Below are 16,010 nucleotides of genomic sequence, written 5' to 3' on the forward strand. Positions count from 1 at the left end.
CTAGTGGTGCCATACAACTTGTAACATTGGAGGAAGAGGGGATGCCTAACTGGATCAATGGTTGCTGATTAAAGAAATGACATGAACCTCTCACACATGTTGAATAAGATTCTTGAACAAAGGAAAGAAAGCAGAAAGCTCAAGCCATTCAAGATCAAGCGAGGGAAGAAGCAAAGTTGCAAATTCTAAAGCACAAAGAACGATAGAATATCGCTCTGATTCAATAGAAACAACTACCTCCTCCTATCAAAGTAATTCAAATCGAGCAGAGTTGGCTTGGAGGTATGTCTCCAAGCATCAAGTGAGGGGACACATGAACTTCAACCTCAACCCACCAAGTAGACAGAGAGTGACTAGCGTCCTAAGGAAAAAGCACTAACATGGTCATTATCGCATAAGGTTCCACGATGCTCCACACATCAATTACACATGCTCTACATGCCAAGCTTTGTTGCCCGTAACAACAAGGCATGCCCCCATAGGGAGTGAGTAGCATTTACTTGGAAAATTGGTAAAGATATGCAATATACCAACCCACATTACAACAAGAATTGTGTCTTGCACTTATGGTGATGTGGAGGATGGTGAGAGAGATTTAGCTCAAGAGCATGGGGACGTTCTTTATAATTCCATGGCTTCTCAGTGGAGGCTTGTGATCATGTAATCTTAGTCATAATTGAATTGCTTGTAGTTCACTTCTATGACATTACATTACTACATGAATCCTTGGACACTAGGATTGTTCCAAATTGGTATTCTTTAAGAGCACTTGGTGTTCACAAAGAGATCACTTTAATGATTCTCTTGGTTCACCTTGTTGATTACTTAAGGATCACATTACTGTGAATCACTGCTCACTTAGCCTCCCTCTCGAGTTCCATTCCTTGCGATCGCTTCAAGTTCACCATGTGGTCACTATTGGATCTCTTGTAGTTCTCTTGAGGATTACATCCTTTTGTATCTTTGGCCACTTTGGGATTACTTGATGTTCACTTATTTGATCACTTTTGCACCATTATTAGTTCACTTATGTGATTATTTATGGTTCACATTACTGTGAATCATTGATCTCATGGGTCCCCTCTCAGGCTCCATTTCTTTCGATCACTTGGTGTTCACAAAGAGATCACAATGAGACTGCCTCTTGATCTCTTTAAGTTCACTAGGGGTCCAATACAAGTTCACGTGGGGATCACATTTTTGTGAATCCTTGATCCCTTGGGTCCCCTCTCGGGTTCCAATCCTTGAGATCACTTGACGTTCACATTTAGTTTACAAAAAATCACCTTGAGATGACTTTCAAACCACTTGAGAAGCACCATCAATTCACTTAGTAGCTCACAGGGAAATCACATTACTTAGAGTTGTTCTTTGGTTTGCATTGGTGTAGAGAGTGACCGAAAGTGTTGGCCATGTCAATTCAAGGTTTTCCAACTCCTTGAAGAGTGATTGAAGGTTTTGGGCATGTCAATTCAAGGTTTACAATGCCATAAAAACATTTGCACTATGCCGAGCCATTTTTTCACCGTGTTAAGAGACTTCCACTATGGTTAGACAATTCCGTTTGCATTATGTTGAGACAATTCTATTTGCACTATGTCAAGCCATTTTTTCCACCATGTGAAGAGACTCCCACAACGGTTATACAACTCCATTTGGATTTGTTCAGACAATTCCATTTGCGCTATGTTAAGAGACTCCCAACATGGTTAGACAAGTCCATTTGCATTATATTAAGACAATTCCATTTGCACTATCGTGAGCCATTTTTTCACCATGTTAAGAGACTCCCAATTTGGTCAGACAACTCCTTTTGCATTATGTTAATACAAATCCATTTGCACTATGTTAAGAGACTCCCACCATTGTTTGACAAGTTCATTTGCACTATGTTAAGACAATTCGATTTGCACTATGCCAAGCCATTTTTTCCACACGTTAAGAGACTCCCGCTTTGGTTAGACAACTCCATTTGCATTATATTAAAAACAATTCCATTAGCACTATGTAATGACAACTCCATTATGCTGTAAGAATGGGTTTTCTCTTTGCCACGCAATTGCACTATGTCCAAAAGAAAGTGCTTCACATTGAAAAATAAGTGTTGCCAAACAAAATAATAACCTCACAAATCTTCATCAAGTAGTGTTTACATCATGTGATACAAGTATCCCGATATTCAAATATAATATTGGGAAACGTCTCATGAAAATGAAGATCTTGCAAAGTCCTCGACTTGCAAAAGCACGAATTCGAGACACTAGAAACTTGTCAAAGATGGAGAGCATCCTTGGTCTATGCGGCAAGCTCATGCTTCAACTTCACATCTCCATGCTCAAACCATGTCTTTGTGAGTTGTAACAAACCAAAAAATAGTTAAACAAACATAAACAATGCCCCTTACACTAAGTCCTGTATGACATTGTGTATAATCATAGTCTAGACCCTAAACATACCCAACTCTTGAACGTTTTAGATAAGCCCCTTCAATGAGACGCCACATGTAAACCATAGCTTAGAAGACACAATCAAGAGGATTGGGTTGAAGTGGTGCCTATCAACAAATAACATTGCCAACATAGGGCACGTGTGCAAGATCATGCAAGCGACAAGTTGTAAAATTCACCTCTACGGTCTCCAATGACTTCAACCTTCTTCTAGGGCTTTCTATGAATGATTTCAAGGAGGCATTGGAGCAATGTGGTGCCAAAATTTCTAATGCCTTATGTGAAAGATGGAAACAAGACTCTATATATCATAAAAAAAGGAAGGCTATAAAAATGTAGTCACGTGTACACTTTGGAAAGATATTGCTTGGCACGGCCGTCCCCATTGAATTTAAGTAGATGATGCCATGACTCTCCCAAGGCAGTCGCACCAATAGCTTGAGAGTTTTGTTGAATAGGGCAAACAACATCCAATGATCCCTAGAAGACAAGAAGGATACAAAAAGGCATTGTAATGAGAATCTAGATTCGTGTTCCCCACCCACTATAAATGCCATGTGTATACCTATCAACAATGGGTAGAAACATGAATAAATAATCCGAGACATCCACTTCTACAAAATAAATTTGAATCTTCTTGGGTTCTTTCCTATGCTCAGACTTGAGAAAGTCAAACCATAAATTGTCCACAAACTATACCCTACGAACACATGTTTGTGACAACATATTCTTCATCCACCTGCTTGGAAGCCAAGCTGTGCAATTAGCCATGCTTATCTATTGGAAACACGATTCTAAAGATAGCAAGATGCACACTCACATAAAAAATAGGTTCATAGTGTTTGTGGAGGCTTTCTTTGATGTTATTGCATCGAGGACATTACTGTCCACTTCCACAAGTATGTTTGATCATGCTGACAAGAATTGTATGCCGAGTCCTTTCTCAAGCCTACATTTTTTGTGAAGATTTGATACAAAATATAGTGCACTAAGAGTTAATACCATAAACAAACTCTATGGCCATGAGACTCACCTCTCACTCAAGAGCTGTGGGTCATGATGCTAGCTTCGAACCAACCTCCATGGCAATGGATAAGTTGGAACAATCATGGTTAGTGGCACACTCAAGGGGGTGAGTGGAAAGTCGTTGACACATCAAAGAGAAATTTAAACATTGAGCAAACAAGGGGCTACAAGCGACAAAAAATTTAACAAGAGCACTCAAGGAAATCATACGTTGGCCATATTTGACTTGGTTGATGAAAGATTCAGAGCCCCTCTACATAGATTCATTGAGCACACCAGAGGAGTGCCATCTAAAAACCTCTTTGGGATGTAGTCCTTCACGGGTGCTAGTAACGGGCCATGCTCATTTGGCACTATAAGAGTTTTTTTTCCATTAAAACAAAATCACACTTCAACTATGAACTATCCACAAACTTCAAAATTCTTAGTAGAAAGAGTGGAGATATGCAAAAGACTCATTGGTGTGAGTGGCACACTATCTTCTTAAGACGCGAGGTTTGGCATTTTACCAATGACCATTGGCCGATGTTTCTATAAAAACGCAAAATCAATCAATGGAATAGCCACAATGTACAATTTAATAGAGGTTAACAATTGTAGTACATACTTACATGCACATCAGACCCCTCCCCTCCGCAATCCTTTTATGAATGCAAGTCATTCGTGACTCTTTATCTTCTAAATAGTCCTTCATGGCAGTTGCTACCTTTTCTTTGATATAGCTATCTCTTCAAGGCACAAGAATATTTTCTTTTTACGTTAAATCTTCCCACTCTATTTCAGCCCTCCTCTTTTCTCTAGCTTTCTAAGCCTTGAAATTCTTGTCAAATTTGTGCTTGGCATTCGACGAGAATCTTGCACGGCATTGTTTTTCACGATGCCACTCTGATATTGAGAGCCCAAGGCGGCAGCCTAGCTTTCGCTTGGGAATGGCCACCCAATGACGATGCAATCCCACATATGATTGATAAGGTCTACCCGATTGAGGTAACGAACATTGCGCTCACAACATTCGTTCCTTGCAAGACATTTTCTATCTATCGTACCATCCTCGAGGACAACATCTTCATATTATATGTTGTTTTCTTCAACCATTGAGTCATTGTAGAACATATGTTCTGTATTGCTATCTCTCTTTCTCTCTCTCTCTCTCTCTCTCACACACACACACACACACACACACACACACATTTAACCATGACAACAATGTCCATTTTCACAATGCACGTGCACGCGCACACATGAACACATACACAGGCAAAAATAGCAACATACCTTGAATTCAGTAGGCTTGGAGCTTCCACAAAGGCTTTCAATTTCCTTCACCCATGCAATCTACTCCAAACCCTCAAAGCAAGTGCAATGGGTGCACCATCAAAAGACAAATAGGCTTGGTTCATTTTATGAGAAAATGAGAACAAGTACAAAAACGCAAATGTTTGAACATTTTCAACATGCTCACAAAGGCAAAACTCTAAGCTTGTATCAATCATGAGTTTGCATCAAAATCAAAGCCTGTGTTAAATCAAAACTTTTGTACACTATGAAAGGGACCAAATAAAGTGAATCGCTTACCCTTAATGTTTCTCAAAAGCTTATAAATACTCACAATATTTTCAATTTGTATAAACATAGATTGAGATCTATCGCTTGCATTTACCCCAACAGTGTGTGGAGGAAAAGGAGAGAGAGAGAGAGAGAGAGAGAGCCCATGAGTTGTGTGAGGAAAATCTCATGGCCATCCATTGATCTTGAATAATGACAATGAAGGGCCTTTGTTTAGCATCTTGTGCCTAGGGATTGTACGATTAGCAATAGCACACCTTCCTTCGCCTTTGTAACTTGCAAACCTCAAGCCACATAGCACTTCAATCATTTGTAGAAATCTTCCGTGTCAAAATAAAAGAAACAATGTTACTATGTGAAAACAATTGCATTAATGCTTAATACCTAACAAAACATGAGCCACCTTGATTGTGCATTTGGTAAGGCACCATTGAAATCTCCATTTGTATCATTAAAAATCGATAAATTGTTTGGTCAATAGTCGAAGATCGCTCAAATTGTAGCTTCTCTTTAAACAAAGACATTTTTGTGACATGCCTTGCGATACCCACATCAAAAAAATCTTTCATGCAACACTCAATGACATTAGGATGCATGGGTAAATAATACAAATCCTTCCATGAACAAGGCATATGCCCCTCATGAACATGGTAAGTGGATATGAAAGAAATCTTTGAGGCATGTCGATATTGACCTGTCACTTGCAAAGGACAACCACATCTCTTGGACCTCCTAAGCCACTTCACAGTCCCACTTCTACGCGCCTTTCTTCCTTTGTGGCATGCATAGACGACTATAGTTGTGCTTCCATTTTGGCTTTTGGATGAGCGAACCTTAACTAGCCTCACCTTGTGTTGAACCATAATCTCACTAAGAGCTTGGTCCACACATAAAATGTCAACACTTTGATATTCATGCTTCATGGCATCCTTTATATCTTTGGTGACAATAATTGATTTGTGGCATTCACGCACCCGCAACTTTCCACAAGGGCCTTCACGTATGCTACAGGTATACCTTGCTTCTTGATGTGCAAATACCATGTGGCCTTCATGTTTCTAATTGTTTCCCGATAACTATGGTGAGAATTATTAACTTCACGAAAGGGACATTGAGTGATTATACTCTCTCATTCTCAATGACCGAGATTTTCAAATTTGGGGGAGTTGCCAAGCACAAACACCCAAAGCGTTGTGCATCTGTCCTCAAACATAATCTTTCTTTCATTCTTCTCCACCTTCTTAAGTCAAGCATGCCACTTGGGTCACATGTCTCCAAATCCTTTATGCTTGGTGAATGTTCTCCTTGAAGTGCAAGCTTCATTAAATTATAGCTGGATTGGCAAAAGGAGAAAAAAAAGAGATTCATACTTGTACCGATCAAGAGTGGAGAATCCATGTAGCCTATCTTGTTGCCCCAAGGAGGTGTCAAATCCATGCCTGAGCTACAATACATGCTTTCTTCACTATCGTTACAATTCTCGCTATTTTAGGCACTTGTGGAGAAATAATTTGAAGAAAGGACGTATGATCATTGAAGATTCCCATTGTCTTGCACTTGAGTCTCAAAAGCCATACGTGTACCTTGGGCCAAATTTGTGTGGAGGTCTAGGATTGCTGAAGATGCTTTGTGATTGAAGAGAGAAAAATAGGTGCGTGTATAAGTGTGATAGCCAGACTAAAAAGAAGTTCACATAGTGTCCACTTGAGGTTTAAACACATGTTCACAGTTGGATCACACAGAGTTTACTTGAAGTGCTTAGTAGTTCACATGGAGTTCACCGTGGATAGTTTATGGAGGAGCGTGAGAGAGAAGGGTGGGGTGGAGAGGTTAAGCCAATGGGCATGAAAGAGATTTGTAGCATATGAAATTCAAATTTTAGGTAGCCACTCAAATTTGTGGATATCCAAGCTTTAAATGCCAATGATGAGGAATGATGGGCCAATCAACTTGAATGGACGCCTCACTTTTTGCAAGAGAGTGTTCACTTGATTTTACCAATCACATTGAGTTCACTTTTTAGTGCACTTTGGGATTACTTTAAGTTCACAAAGTGATTTGCAAGAGAGTGTTCACCTGATTTTACCAATCACATTGAGTTCACTTTTTAGTGCACTTTGGGATTACTTTAAGTTCACAAAGTGATATACGCAGTACTGCCTAGATCTTTCCCACCAACAAACTCTTCCTACAACCATTCATCCCATCTCCGAAGAGGGGTGTGAAATAATCAATAGGTCAGGTCGGCTTGCTTATGAGTTTTATTCTCTCTAGATTCCCTCAACATTCCTAAAAGCGTCCAAACTCCCATCTATGGCTCCCATTCACCTTGAGACCCTGGCAGTAGATCCCACCTCCAAAGAGAAATAATCATGAGGGCTGGCTTGTCCTCTTTAAGTGCTACGGGGTCCCAACCATGGGATCAATGGTCCCAATTGAAAGACAAAATGGCGGATGATATGGACCATTGATCGGTTAAATCGAAATTCGAGATCTCAAGTTTAAATTTTACAAGCTAATCTCGAAAGGCGAGCCACGTGAACTTGTGAGGGATCTAATCTCGAAACGCCCTCGCTTCCCCAACCGGGTTTTGAACCCTCACCATTAGGGTAAAAGGGCCAATAGGTGGACGGCCCCCAAAGGGAGGCTTTGTCCATCCCCTCAATGTAAAGGTAAACTTTACCTCATCCAATCCAATAGAGAGAAAAAAAGTGGAGGTGTAACGGTTACATCATTTGAAATAAAATGACGCTATTGGTCATCACGCCTTTGATCGCATGTTTGGGCATTTAAAGCTTATCTGACAATCCCTGCCACCTTAGACTCCGATTCTGGGCGCGCGTGTGCAAGAATTTGACCTCTCTGGTGTATGTGTGTTTTGTGCGTGCTCCTCAATGTGTGTATTACTCTGTGTGTGAGCGCGCACAAGCGTGATGTTTTTTTTTTTGGTTTTCTCTCTGTGGGCGCGCTCTCTGTGTAGGCCTAGGTGGAAGGGGAAGGAGGGTGCCAATGGTTGTATATGAGCGGAAAAGAGCTGATTAAATATTGGTGGCATCTTCCATTAGTTAGTGATTGTTTGTTTTGTTGTTTTCTTTTCTGTTCGAAACTGCAGCCTTCAAACCATGGCAACCAGAATGTTTGTTTTGGATCTTGTCAAGAGCGGTTCAATCTTGTATGACATACTTCCCGAGGAGCCTATGCTGAAGGTACACACACACACACACACACACACACACACAAACACACACACACACAGAGAGAGAGAGAGAGAGAGAGAGAGAGAGAGAGAGAGAGAGAGAGATTTTTGCAATCACTTGATGTAGTGCAAGAGGACTGGGTGCTGTGTGAACAAGCAATGCAATAATGCAAATTTAGGTGTTTTTCTGAAAATAGAATGATTGAATCTTATGAGCTAGAATAATAGTATTGTAGGGTTTGAGGAAATCTTGCTATTGGAGTACAACATCCTTTTACCAATCGCTGACTGTCTTTGCTAGCCTGCTACCACGTGGTAGCTTGTCACACCTGCCATGTCTAACACATTCACTTGTGCTGCCATGCCAACAATCTTTGCATCTATGTTGCCATATCAACAATGTGCATCACTACTATGATTGCCACATCGGCTACCAGCTTACCGCGTCAGCGTCTATGCCTAAATGAAAGTGCCACTAGTCTGCCACTTATTCTGGAATTGTCTCCAAAGGAATATGGCGCTACTCTTTCAATCACCTTTGAGGATTTTACTCAAAAATTACAGAATGCCTTAACACTAGGTTGTTAATGGGACACTTTTATGTCCTGTTAAGTGACCATTTTTTTTGAATTATGTCAAGAGTTTCAAAATGGATTTTGAGGTGCTATCTATCTAAAAAGTTGTCTCATGAGCTCAAAAAAAACTCGACATTTTTTTGGAATATCAATTCCATCTTTAACCTTGTCCTTGCATAACATTTCACAAACTAAACTGTGTGAAAAAACGGGTCCTGTTTTTGGCTTTTTTCAACTTTTTGCAACTATACCACTCTAGAATTCATGTTTGTGAGGTCTATAATGCTAGAGAACTATCTTTAGTAGTCCTCAACATGTCCTGATGCTTCTAGGGAGAAATAAATGTTAAAGTTGTAAGTTATGACCAAATTACAAAAATGGTCAAATCCTGTTTTTTAGCCAATTTTAGCTCTTTTATGATTTTTTTGGTGGCTTTCATGATATCCAAATGCAGTTTTGATTTTCTATGTCACATATTGTAACATAAACCTAATATTCCTTGAGTTTTGGGGCACCTAATACCCTATTTTTCATAGCAGACAAAGATGGTTGATTTTTTCAATTATAGAAGAAAACGAAACATTCTAGTATATCAAGTATAGCTTTTTCAATATTGTTAGTTTCTTGTGACAACTACATGCATTTTGTAGGTAGTAACCATATCTAGTCATAAGGATCAAATTTGGTTAGATATTGAATAGTTTCTATGGGATTGTACAACTCATAATGTTGAACCCAGATTTTTCATGTTTGCTGTATTTAGCACTTCATCTTTGTCCCCAAGATTCCCCTTGGTAAGAGATGTAATATTCTTTTGACATGCTCCATGGCTCCTTATGAACCTAAAGAACAATAGGGAACTAAGAAAACATGCATATATTATTTGTATTGAGCGTGGCTATAGAAACTTTGATGATAGGTTTGCAGAATGGTAAAAATTCAACTTTTTTGTACCTATCTCTTTTGGAAAAACAAAAAATAGTGAGTGAGAAGCAATCATATGTTCTAGTCACCAACCCATTGAAGTTAACTAGGGAATTTATCTCAAGTCCTACAAAAATCCCTAATCTTATTTTTATGCAACAAAACGTAAGAAATGACTGTTTTGATGAAAATGTACTGGTCCATCAACTTTGGAGGCTTGGTGTGACCAAAAGATGAGAAATTTTACAAGTTTCTTATTTTTTACATGTGTAGTAGGCCTTGAACTATAACCTCATGAAAGGATTTTACAAAATGAGTGGATCTACTATGGTTTTGGAGGTTTTTTTTCAAAACCCTGAAAGGACACTTTTATGTCGTGTTAGGTTACCAACCTAGTGTTAAAGTAAACGTAGTTATTTACAACTAAACTACAATAAAACTGAATGCTTTGAATATTGCAACAGATGTGTGCAAGAGAAGATTCTATTTCCTCAGCAAACATTGCTACTGGAATCTCTGTTATAGGAATTAGCACTCTTTAGAGCGTGCTGACTACCAGGATCAAACAACACTATAACATACACACCATTTATGTGACTTAAGTATTATGTGAATAGTCTTCCTCAAGTAGGTTGCCCTTCTGCTTAGCTTCTAGTATGGCCTTAACTTGAGTGCTAGGCTCATTAGTGAAGGCTAACGTAGCTTAGCTTGTCACATTACATCTTTATGTGTCCTAAGTATGGAAGTGAAAACATCTCCTGTGCTTGTTTACATCTGGGGAGCTGACCTCCTACTATGCCTCGTGAAATTATTCAGGTCTGGGATGAGCCCGGGTGCGAGCAATGCTATGTTCCTTGTTCTTTTCTATGGTCTTGTCCTTATCCTCAAATGTTGAAACTTCAGAATCTTGCTTACCATCCTGGTCATCTTTGGTCTTAAATGAAGTGATTAAAGAGGACTTCTTGGATGTGTTTACCTTTAAATTATTCTCTTTCATACCTGGAGTTTGCAATTGTGTAGCCGTAGACAATTTTTTCAAATCAGTTGCCTTTACATCATTGAGTGCTATAACTTAGAAAGAAAAGTCTGGAGTCACTTTGCTAGTCTATATTGGAGAGTTATGTCATCACCCATTTGCGCATATTTGACCCATAGATAGAGCAGATTGTGTAGTAGGCTACAGTGCCACTTTCACAGAACACACAGTTAGTATAGTTGGTTTAGTCTGGTTCACACTAGACGGACTCTCTGGGCTGAGCAGTGACACGTAGCGGAATACGGATGGTGGTCCACTCAGTTTGGGGATAGACTTAGATGGCTGGCATTTATGAGCCGTTGGTGGCTCTTTTGGTTGTACATATAAGTAGTAGCTGTTGGGTCATCGGATCATCTTCTAGATATATGGTCCAGCGTCGTCGTTTTGAGTAGAGAGTCTATACACACAGCACGTCTTCACCATCCCTGCACATCTGAGCCTCAACACCCCATTGTACCTGTGAGTCTTGGGCTGGAGCTGAGAGTGCTGCCACGCCAGAGTCTATATCAGTTCTCTGAGATAGTCGAGTCATATGTTCTGGTCTGTTGTTGTGTCTCTGTGAGCTCAATTGTTCAGTTGTTGTCTATTGTTTCTTCGTGTAAAGTCTGTTTTGAGTGAGATTGTCACGCATATTGCACTGAGGAGCACCCACTGTAGAGAGCACGACACACTATCCGCGCTTTAGGTGCTCTCACTTTGGCGATCACGGTGGGACCTCAACTGAAGTCTCACTCTCTGTTGAGATACAAATCGTGAAGCTAGTTGGTTTTGCCTACTTTTCCTTGCACTGTGTAACCTACTCGTCTGGTCCTCTCTTGTCTTGGTCTTGGTCTAGGCCTTCCTCGTCCCTGGTCTAGTCCTTCCTCGTCCTTGGTCTAGTCCCTCCTCGTCCTTGGTCCAACCGGGGTCTAGTCACTTGCTACTCTAGTAGAGTCTAGATTGTCTTCATCGAGTTAAAGTAGTTAAAGGTCTTCTTGCCCAAAGCTTGGTTGGATTTGTGGTCGTTGCATGACACATACAAGGCGGTCATTCGAGCGTCAAAGCGCACTACTGAGTCCTCTGAAGTACTACAACAGAAGACGACCCTTGGTACCTACTAGAAGTCCATCAACCTCATCACCCATACCTCCACATACGGCATCACCCATTCCTCCATCCGGTTCCACATCTTCCAGGTCACCTTCCCTAGTAAAGCTCCCTCCTATTTTGTTACAGCAGGCTATTGAGCAAAGGGCTCCTGAGCAAGAGGCCATGGAGGCGTTGGCCAGTGTTTTGTCCTAGGTAAACATCAAGTTTCCTACCGTCAAGGGACTCTCTTCAAAAGATGCAGACGACCATGCAAGAAGGTTTGTCTCTCTCTGTAGGGGTCGTGGGCTTAATATAGAAGATGCTTATTTGGTACTCTTTCCATCTACCTTGGATGGCTTAGCAGATAAATGGTACAGTCAGTTTGCAGAGAACCATTTTGCAACTTTGGCAGCTTTAAGACAACAATTCTGTGCAGCATTTAGGCCAGGTGACTACGACGAGAAGGTTTTGGATGAGTTGGCCAACATGGTGCTCTAGCCAGAGGAGACTTTTGCAGAACTTATGACTAAAACCAAGTCTTTGGTTGCCAAGCTTCCCCAGCAACCCGATGAATTTATGGTTAAGAAGCGGGTGGAGAAGGCTCTTCCCAAAGCTTCTCAGCAAAAACTCTGAGAGAGTCTCCGACCCGACGTCACTCTGGAGGAGTTTGTCGCAGCTGCTACTAGAATAGAGGGGGCTAGGAAGCTGTTCACCAACTCCCCTCACATAGACTCCCTCTGTGTTTTCGGAAAGTCCTATTGATCCATTGACTTCTTTGCGTAGAGAACTTGAAGCCCTATAACTACAACGCGCTCTTCAAGAAGAGAAATCAATCTCTTTTAGATAGGAGAAACCACCACATCTTGAGGCTTTGGATCAAATCAAGAGAGAGCTAGAAGAGCTTCGGTCTCAGCAGGAGACTAAAGCTATGGTATGGTGCAGCTCGTGTCGCTCTCCACGACATCCTCCACAGAACTTTCCTCTTCCGGCTTATTGCCACTTCTGCGAAAAGTCTGGGCATGAAGACAAGGATTGCTACTATATCAAGGGATTACTGCAAATACAACAAAGTCTAGGTCCTTCTCTCCAACAAGGGCTAGCACCTGCATCCAACATGGGTTCACCCTATGGCCATCAAAACCCGATGCCACCTCTGCTGACAACACCTCCTATGCAAGGTATGCACAACAACTTTGCATCCCCCAACTTATATCATGCTAGTACTCCTTCAGTTCCCCAAAGCTTCTACATGTCAGCATCCGGTCCCATTCAGCAAGGGCCGAGACCACCTTGCCCCTCCAATAGGCCAATTTTGTGCTACATGTGCGGGGAGTATGGGCATTATCAGAGCAAATGTCCGTTGCCAGAAGGGTCCCCTCCTTGCCGACATTGCCTTGAAGCTAAGGATCACTATAGAAGGACTGCCCAAAACAACGTGCATCCACATCTGCAAGCACAAGTCTTACATTCCCAAAGGTTAACCTCATTACAATAAGCACCATTCCACAGACCCCGCCCTCCACTCTTGTAGTTGCCTCTCGAGATGGGTTGAAGCAGGTGGAAGAGCCGGCCCGTGTGTTCACACGGGCACAGAGAGCTGCTCTTGGTCTCAGCCTCCCTGGCGGTCCAATTTTTTCATCTCCAGTCCCACAAACGAGTCAAACTCCCTTAGTAGCTGACAAACCAGCAGGTAGTGCCAAGTGCCAACCTACCTCTCTTGTTCAGATATTGATGGTGCTTTCATGGAAGCAGTTGAGGACTTGCAGAAGCTTAAGATACCGGAGCAAGATCAGATCAAAAGAGAGAAGCCTATAGCAGAGTCTATCTTGAAAAACACCTTTGAGCAAGTGTCACTGTACGACATGCTTCGACTTGATTCAAATTTTCGAAGTGACACCCTTTCCATCATCCTGTCTCTGTATCCTGGTTCAAGGCCTAGTGGCGGGCACCTACCTGTGCAGCCCTTGGAGTCCTACACGATTTCTTATCCAGCTGCCCCCCTCACCGACTACAAAAGTCCTCGTCTCACTGTGTCTATTCTTGGGCATCATTTCTTAGGTGTCATAATGGATAGTGGATCTGGGATCAATCGATGCTATAATTTACTATGTTGGCTTTAGGTCTGCAGCCTACCCGCCCTGCTCCATTCACTGTTACATTGGCGGACCAGAGGACAGTCTACCTGCGGGCATTGTAGAGAGGGTGCCTCTGAAGGTACAAGACTTCACATTTAACTTGGATTTTGTGGTGGTCAGTCTTCCTCAAGTGGAGGGAGGATTTCCTTTGCTTATTGGTAGACCATGGTTGCGGCATACTAAGGCACTTCATGATTGGGGAAACGACGCCATGTTGATACATACTCCTGGCTCCCCCATGCAACCAATTCGGGCCCAAGGAGGTATGGATCCAGTGGTTCATCACAGCTCATTGTCGGTACAGTCCAACCCCGACCCTGAGCAGCCCATCCTACCTGACGGGTTTGACGAAGACCTGCTGCAATCGTTGGAAGCTACCACCTCGATGCCGTGCTATGTGGTCTCTATTCAAACCTCACTTGTGCCGGTAACACTCTCTCTCCCAACTCCTCAGGCGCACACCAGTGTCCCAAGCCCTATAGTAGAAAGTGTGCCAGTCGATAGAAGTAAGTGCGTTAGTCCTTGATTCCCATGATTCAAGTGTTTCTCTAATGGAAGCCATCGGCCTTGGTGAACATATAACACGTCACCGAAGGGGGAAGAAATCTCCTCTGCATGAACTCGTTAATGATTTCCCCCTTCCTCTAACATCTCCTAGGTCGGACGTCCCGCCCCCGTCTGAAGATTTACCCTTCGATGAGCTTCCACCAGGATGGTTACAAGAAGAGTATGCATAGTTTCCAATAGATCAAACACCAGCTCATGATGTCTCAAAGCTCCAAGAGGCAGCTTACTTCTCAACTTCCGAAGTACCCTCCACAGTTACACCTCCTGAATCGGTCAAAAAAGTCAACCTGGGCGACCTTGACAACCCTCAACACGTCCTCTTAGCAGCTTGGTTATGTGAGCATCCCGCATTACTTGATCAGGTAGTTTCTTTTATACACTCTTTTAAAGATGTTTTTGCTTGGTCCTACAAGGATTTGGAACAGATCCCACCAGAATTGGGTGTCCACACTATCCCTCTGGTTGAAGGGGCTAAGCCTGTCGAGGCCGAGCTTACAAGCTCAACCCAAAGTATGCAGAGGCTGGTAAGTCAGAGCTCGAAAAAATGCAAGAGGCAGGGATCATTGTACCTGTGGAGCACTCTGAGTGGTTATCACCCATGGTGATAGCGCCTAAGAAGCAGTCCAATAAAATCCGTGTGTGCGTAGATTACCGCGCTTCTGAACAAGGTAACTATCCCAGATGGTTTTCCAACACCTTTCACTGAGCGTGTGCTCGAAGATGTAGCAAGGCATGTATTGTACAGTTTCATGGATGGGTTCTGTGGATACAATCAGTTGGACATCCATCCAGGTGATCAGCTTAAAACGGCCTTTGTGACTCCCTGGGGTATTTTTATCTACACTAGGATGTCGTTTGGGTTGAAAAACGCTCCACCTTCCTTCAATCAAGCAGTATATCTTATATCATGTCCTTTACTTACGGATCATCTTCGCATCTTCATGGACGATTTTTCGACCTTCTCAGGTGCCCAATGTTCAACCCGAGTGGAAACTCTAGCGGAGCACCTCGCTCAGGTCTCTACTGTCTTCCTCAGGTGCAGAGAGGCACGCCTAAAGCTCAATCCTAACAAATGTCATTTTTTGGTCACTGAGGGCACACTTCTAGACCATGTGGTGTCTGCCAAAGGCTTAGCGCCTGACCCAGAGAAGATCGTGGCTATCTTGAAGTTACCACATCCCATCAACCCGAAAGGTGTTCAGAGCTTTGTGGGCCACACACGCTATCATTGCAGGTTTATACGAATGTATGCACAGGTGGCTCAACCATTGACCCGACTCACTAGTGCTACTGTACCCTTCCAATGGTCAAAACTTGAGGCTGAAGCATTTGCATACCTCAAAAAACGCCTCACTGAAGTACCTATTCTAGTCGCTCCAGATTGGTCTCTACCTTTTCATGTGCATACTGATGCCAATCAACTGGCGTGGCGGCTGTGCTGACTCAGCCTAGTAAGGAGTACAACCTGGA

General features: G+C 42.2%; 1 protein-coding gene and 1 pseudogene across 1 annotated transcript in view; one reads left to right on the forward strand and one right to left on the reverse strand.

The window, feature by feature from the left end:
* Positions 1–5,970: 5,970 nt before the first annotated feature.
* On the reverse strand, positions 5,971–6,614 carry LOC147459723 (uncharacterized; annotated as a pseudogene).
* Positions 6,615–7,776: 1,162 nt separating this feature from the next.
* The window catches only part of LOC147459724 (uncharacterized), a 49,815-nt gene continuing 41,581 nt past the window's right edge, over positions 7,777–16,010 (forward strand). The window contains exons 1-2 of the mRNA XM_086510948.1: positions 7,777–7,906; positions 8,152–8,245. Coding sequence (XP_086367074.1) covers positions 8,162–8,245 — 84 coding nt within the window. The 5' untranslated portion in view covers positions 7,777–7,906; positions 8,152–8,161. The remainder of the gene's footprint in view (positions 7,907–8,151; positions 8,246–16,010) is intronic.

This window comes from Adiantum capillus-veneris, chromosome 4 (assembly GCF_014529385.1).
Source record: "Adiantum capillus-veneris isolate H3 chromosome 4, ASM1452938v2, whole genome shotgun sequence".
NCBI classification, from domain to species: Eukaryota; Viridiplantae; Streptophyta; class Polypodiopsida; order Polypodiales; family Pteridaceae; genus Adiantum; species Adiantum capillus-veneris.